Below are 7,023 nucleotides of genomic sequence, written 5' to 3' on the forward strand. Positions count from 1 at the left end.
GAGTCCCTGATCTTGATCGTACACATTTGCCTGTATGATTAGTGTACAATTGAATTGGGGGCATCACAGTGTATTACATCGTCAGTAGCCCCCGAGCGTGTTTGGGGTTGAAGCACCTCGATCTTTGAGAGCCTAGACAGGCTCCCCATGTCCTTATTGCTTGCTTTCGTGAGTCCGGCTTCAGGGGTGTCTTCGGGCCTGCAAGTTGCATGGCCTAGTGGTACTTGCGAGTCATCAGCTCAGAGCCCCATGGGTTCACCGCTTCTCGTCGTGTCCCGGTTCGGAAAGGCCTTCGGACATGCGCGTCATGGTTCCCTCATCCTGCAGCTTCCGGGATCGTTCCTGTATCAGGGGAGAGCTAAAACCTGAGCCCTCAATTGGGCTGTTGACAAGGCTCATGCCTGGTGCGTCAATTGACGGTGCATAAACCTGTCAGTATCCCTGGTAGGGTAGCGACCGTGGCCGAAAGTACCTAATCGGAGATCACACGAGGAAGTTACTTAGACTCTAGCCTCCAGGAATGAGTAACACCATACGTCCTGCTTTTGGTTTGTATGCATGGTGGAGTACCTCGTGCAAGAGTATGATTCTACGGATCTAGATGCCAATGGCTATCCCTAGCGCCCACCTTATATAGATGACGGGGCTAGGGTTTTATAGGACATTGATCCGATCTAAGGCGCCGCCATCTTGGCTTGCTCACCAAGATGATCCTTGTCGTTTATCCGAGCTCTGGAGATTCCTCTTGTGGTTAGGTCTTCATCGAGCTTCATGGGCCCCAAGACGGGCCTGCTACCGGACTCCGGTCGCCACCCCTAGTGTACTACACCGTCACCCAGCCTCTGACATCACTACAAAAAACAGCAACTCTCGGAGAGGAAAAGAAGACCCAATCTCATCGCCCTAACTAGACGGTGAGAGGACGAGGCCATCGGCTTCGACGCCATCATGGATAACGTCGTCATGGTGGGGAGGAATCCGAGGCAACTTTATTTGACGCGACGTTGTTCCCATCCTTCCGGTGCCACCACATGAAAGACTAACTCCACCTATGAAAAAAACACAAGAAAGAAACAATACCCCCTCCTTCAACCGCCGCCGGAGCAGCGAGCAGAGGAAGAGGAAACCACGGCCTTGCCGACTTTCACCAAAAGGAGAAACCGTATGCCCATGATTGCCCTTTTTTCCTGGAGAGGAAGACGGGGTACTGGCAACTGTCAGGCGAGTAACCACTTTATCTAAGGTAACTATCAAGTGCAATAATCCTACACCTAAGGTGTTACAAAAAATTTACGTAACTTCCCCTCACTAATTCCCCCCCCCCCACCTAATTTCAGTGGGGTGGGCCCCTCCTCCCCCTAGACCCAATCACAATCTGTGGAGTAAATTTTATGTAACTCCCTTCGTAGGTGTAGCATTGCTCCTTTTTTTTTAAAAGGAGGAAGACCCCCGGCCTCTGCAATGCATGCAGCCACTTTATTAATTATTCACGAAGACTTTACAAGGTAATACATCAGTTGAAGGGGTGCTGATAGTCCGAGCCTAATACCAAACAGACCTCGCAGCAAGCCTAACATCTAGAACCAGAGGCCCCAACCAAGCCACTGCAGGGTCTGGGGCACACACCGGTCCGGCGCACTCTTAGAGGCTGCCGCCGCCGTCTTCCACCGATCCATCTTCAGAGCATTTGCCGACGCATCGACCTTGCGAGGCCTACCATCGACGTCACCACGACGCCAAATAGCTCCAACCTCCTGCGCGAGTCCATCTACACGCATCGAACGCCGAGACTCCACTGCGCCATGCCACCGAGATCTGTCGTCTTCGATGCGGAGGAGGAAACACCGCTCCACCTCTGGGCGCATCACCGGCCACCTGCCGCGATGCCGTGCAAGTCCAGCCCCGGGAAAGCACGCAGGGAATCACAATCTTCAAGACGACACCCTTAGGAGGGGAATTGACGTGTCACGCCATTGGCCCTGCACCGAAGAAAGTGACCCGAGAGCGGAGGAGGTCGGAGAGCTCCACGACGGCCCCCAGGAGGAGAGTGACATCCGCAGATGCCGCACCGTCGGCTTTGGCCCGGAGCAACCCTACCTCCGCACCCTCACGCCGACCCCTGACCACACAGAGAGGACCAACCCCGACCGCCGACCCCCTTGGCCGGCTCCCACGTGTTTCCATATGGGACAAAAAGATGACAATCCACACACAAGCACATCACAATGAATTCATTCTGTTCCAGTGCCTACTGCCCTGCTGAATGATCTCAGGCAAGGCAACGGCTAGGCTAGGTGTGGAGCCAGAAGGATGTCCTTGCATGCCTCGTAGAACACCCAGGTGACGCCGGACGTGGGCATGACCTTGAGGGAGCTCGCCGCCCACCCGCGGAACAGCCCCTTGAGGCCCTCCTCCTTGACCACCTCGGCCAAGGCCGCGACCATGTTGGGCGGGCATCTCCCTCGCAGGGCTCCGACCATCAGCCGCTTCCTCGCCACTTCCAGAGGGAAGCTGATCGTGCTCGCCGTCAGACCTGGAGAAAAAAGCAACCTCGAAATGTAACGGTGTATTCAATGGCCAAACTGTAAGTGAATCTTGAACACATCCCATTTAAGTTTCTCCCAAGGATTTTGCGAGTCTTATACGTAGGTCATTGCACAGCACAGGTAAACAGAATGAAACCAAGTAACGACTGAATGAAAATGCCCTTTTGACGGAAAAAAAAAAGGTAACGTTCTGGGTGGCACTGAACCCTAGACCTGAAAGAGCTCCGATGACCAGCAGCTCGGGGCGGCTCAACGACTTCTTCTTATGTGCACGGCAGTAAGACGTCTTGATCGTCTCGTACATGAAGTAGTAGCATGTGCTGTAAGGGAGCATGCCGACCAGCGTCGGGCACAGGCCAGCATAGAGACCGCCGACGCCTTCCGTTCTGTAGATCTTGTTGAACGCAAGGGCGATGCTACTGGGATACGCCTCGTGGTTAACAGTCAGGCGATCCTGAGACAGAGCATAGAACATCAACGAATGGGCAAATGGTTTGCCAGCACAAGTATATAAAATACCATCACATTCACATCAAATGCAAAGATATCACTACAAAGTTTGTCAGTATCTCCTGCCGATTTGGAAACAAACAGCACATTACACAATTTATTTAAGCCACATGTAGTTTATCATCGATAGTAACCATCAAATTTGTCAGTATCATTGTAGTCAGTTAATACAGAGTCAGATCTGATGTACCTTGAGAACCTCAAGGGGGTGGCACACTAAAGTGCTGACTATTCCAGCTGCCGCGCCTCCAATGGCGATTGGAGATAGTAGGTGAAGAGGTAGCTCGATCGTCAAACCACCGAGCTGTATCTTTGGGCACCCATCCTCTTTCCACCTCTCTTGTGCCGACGTCATGCTCCGTTTGACGCACTCGAACGTGCCGAGCTCAATTGCTTGAGTAGGAATAATGCGGATTATGTTAATTGTATTGCCTGCCCAAAGTCCTTGCCAGCCATTGTGTTCCATGATCTCCATGAAACTGCCGAAAATCTGTTTTGACCCTACACCGACAACCATTCTTGTCCTGAAATCAATCAGAAATTATGGCATCACTATTTGTTATTAATATCAAATGAGCCTAATTAACTTACCCCACCAACCGAATCTTGCTCTAATCAGAAAAAACACCAAACCTATTGAACTGAAGTGGGTAAAATGAAAGATTAGATGAAAGTAAAATGAATACTCCCTCCGTCCGAAAATATTTGTCGAAAAAATGGATGTATCTAGACGTATCTTAGTTATAAATACATCCATTTTTAGCCATTTCCTTGACAAGTATTTTCGGACCGAGGGAGTACCTGATAGTTTCTAGAGGAGCAAGAACGGCTTTAGTCATAGCACCAGCCATTGCCCCGCTAACGAATTCTGCAATTTCTCGACGCCTCAGCAAAGTCTGCGTTAGAAATTAAGGTTATTAGGTTCTGATGTAACAACTCACAACACATGTCGATGGGAAATAGAAAGATACACACATCAAACTAGTACAAAGCTAATCCTAAAACTAGTACAAAAAACATCTAGATGTGAATTAGACAAACTGTAAAAACAATTACAGTGACTGCTATACTATCATACCATACAATTAAAAGAGAGCGAAGCAGATCAGGGGAGTTCAAATTTGAAGCAAGTGGACGTTCTGAAACCCTGACAAAGAGAAGCATCAGCAGAAACACTATGAACAGTTACTGACGAAAAATCGCGAAGTGCGAAATGCATCAGAACAAACAAGCAAGCACAACAATTTCCAAATTTTTTTTAAAAAAAAACGCAACAATGCCTACAAACGAAGTCGTAAACCGTCCCAACTTGCATCAACCGCACACACAGCTAACCGAGACGCTGGGATCTGCGGTTCCTTACCCTGACGGCGGCGCCGACGTCCGGCGGGCTGAGCCTGACTGCTACGTCCCAGTCGAGGTAGACGTCCTTGGGCTTGGGGAGCCGCACTCCAAGCAGACCGTCGTCCTTGAACGCGCCGGCGCCGCGGGCTTCGGCGAAGCCGATGCTGGCGAGCGCGAGCTTGTTGCCGCGAAAGCCACGGGCAGCCTCCTCGACGCCCATGGCCCGAGCCGCGGACAGCGGCAAACAGACGCGCGGAAGGGGGGCGTTAAAATGGTGGCGCTCCGCCGCACCTCTTGTTCGGAGGGAAGCAAAACGGCGATTCACAACGTGGCGTCGGAAAAAATCGGCCGTCGTCTACGGTTCCACGGCGAGAAGGAGGAGGTGTATTTATTCTACAGTGTCCGCCTTTTTTTTGACACATTTCTACAGTGTCCACCTCGTTGTGCGACGCTGGGCTAGTCGGCTCGGTGCACGTTTTCGACGTGCATTGTTCTGGTCTCGCGTGACGTGAACATTTTTTCACGAATAGTAAAAAAGAAGAAAAAGAGTGATGTGAACATTTTCGGTGCTACGTTGCATGTATTTTTGGGAGTTTCTCCGTGTGTTTTACACGTTCGTGTGCGAGTTTTTTTGTACATTTGCGTCAGGGGTTTCTTCCTGGGATTTTCGGGACGGTGGCATTTTCGAAGATGGAGACTGGGTTCATATCCTGCAGACCATAGAGATATTTAAGTTTTTCCCTCGCTGCATGCTTGAGCCTCCAAGCTTGCCGGGTCAGTGAGGCCGTCGTACACCACCGCCGACGCATCTAAGTATTTCCCATTTTTATCCCGACATACAGCTCCAGCTGCTCCCTTTTCCCCCAAAGTTGATAGGCCACCATCACAGTTAAACTTTGCTGCATCACCGGGGGTGGTAACCAGACTTTTGCATGAGGTCTAGCCGCACTTCCCTTGATTTCCTGGGGGGTGCGCAAATTGGCTATCTCCAGATCCTCCATGAATCTATTGATAAAACACATAGTTGACAGCGGGCTCTGGTATTCATTCTCATGGATTGCCTTCCTCCGAGCCCACCAAATTGCCCACATAGTTACCAAAACTCGAGCTAGGTCCTACTGGTTGGTTGTTTCAAAAAGCCACAACAGCCATAGCTTAGGATCCTCCATTTGGTTTGAGATCACATGCCCGACCAGATCATCATCTTCCAACGCCCACACACATCTTGCCATGCGGCAGTTGAGTAGTGAATGACGCCATGTATCCTCCTCCGCTCCACATAAAGAGCATGCAGGGGAATCGGCCATCTTCCTTTCATGCCGGACTAGCCCCGTCGGTATAGATGTATGTGTCAACCGCCAAACAAAGACTCGAATCTTCGATGGAATCTTCACCTTCCACAACTGTGTCCAAGAGTTCTTGCTAGCTGCAATATTTGAATGACTTGGCCGATGCTCTAGCCAGTCTTCCCGTTGAGTTTTGATGGCACATATCATCCTGTAGGCTGATCTTACTGAAAAAATACCACGCCTGTCATAGTGCCATGCCCAAAAGTCCTCTTGCATCCGCGTGCTAAGTGGTATATTAAGAATGGCCTCAACATCAGCCGCAATGAAATGTTCAGTCAACGCATGCTTATTCCATGAGCGTGTAGCAGGGTTAATAAGCTCCGAGACCAGACCCGGGGGGTTCAGAGAACGGGCACATATGGGTCTCAGTTTATAGTCCCTTGGGATCCAATTATCCTGCCAAACGTCTGTGCTTGCACCTGTTCCAATTCTCCTGATAAGTCCCAGTTGTAGTATATCCCTTCCTTCAACAAGAGATCGCCAAACCTGGGAAGGGGCCGAACCCAGATTGGCATGTAGAAGAACGGTGTTAGGGAAGTATCGGGCTTTTAAAACTCGTGCACTCAAGGACTCTGGTTGCTGCAGTAATCTCCAAGCTTGTCGGGCAAGTAAGGCCAGGTTGAATAACTCAATATCTCGAAACCCTAAGCCCCCCATAAACTTTGGTTTTGACATGGTTTTCCAAGACCCCAAGCTGTCTTTCTCTCGCCATTCTTACTCCCCCACCAGAATTTCCGAATCAGACCGTTTATGTGTTCGCATAATCCACGGGGTAATTTAAAACATGCCATTGAGTGAGTCGGAATAGCTTGTGCCACAGACTTAATAAGGACCTCTTTTCCTCCCGCCGACAAACATTTCTCCATCCACCCTTGCACTCGTTTCCAGATTCGGTCTTTTAAATATTTGAAAGAGCCTTCCTTAGCTCTTCCCACATCCGAGGGCAGCCCCAAATATTTCTCCATCAAAGACTCATTGTGCACATCAAGAATATTCTTTATCAAAACTTTAGTGGCATCCGAAACCCCCTTACTGAAGAAAATTGAGCTTTTTTCAACATTAATCTTCTGACCCGAGGCATTGCAATAATCTGTGAGCAACTCGTTCACCCGCGTAGCAGCATCATCATTGGCCTCAAAAAAGAGTAAGATATCATCGGCAAATAGGAGATGATTTACCAAGGGGGCGTTGGGAGCAACCGCTAACCCATTGACCCCACGTTGAGACTTCAGAAGACATGAAAGCCCTTCCGCAGCAAGCAAGAATAGGTACGG

The 7,023-nt window shown here is 49.9% G+C and overlaps 1 protein-coding gene across 1 annotated transcript; it reads right to left on the reverse strand.

The window, feature by feature from the left end:
• Nucleotides 1-1,452: 1,452 nt before the first annotated feature.
• LOC123159715 (probable mitochondrial adenine nucleotide transporter BTL1) lies at nt 1,453-4,749 on the reverse strand. Its single transcript, XM_044577529.1, has 5 exons — nt 4,420-4,749; nt 3,858-3,952; nt 3,247-3,580; nt 2,760-3,000; nt 1,453-2,533 (listed from the first exon to the last, which is right to left on the reverse strand). The coding sequence occupies exons 1-5, from the start codon at nt 4,618-4,620 to the stop codon at nt 2,286-2,288; spliced, it is 1,119 nt and encodes a 372-aa protein (XP_044433464.1). The 5' UTR covers nt 4,621-4,749; the 3' UTR covers nt 1,453-2,285.
• Nucleotides 4,750-7,023: the final 2,274 nt, after the last annotated feature.

This window comes from Triticum aestivum, chromosome 7B (genome assembly GCF_018294505.1).
Source record: "Triticum aestivum cultivar Chinese Spring chromosome 7B, IWGSC CS RefSeq v2.1, whole genome shotgun sequence".
Taxonomy (NCBI): Eukaryota; Viridiplantae; Streptophyta; class Magnoliopsida; order Poales; family Poaceae; genus Triticum; species Triticum aestivum.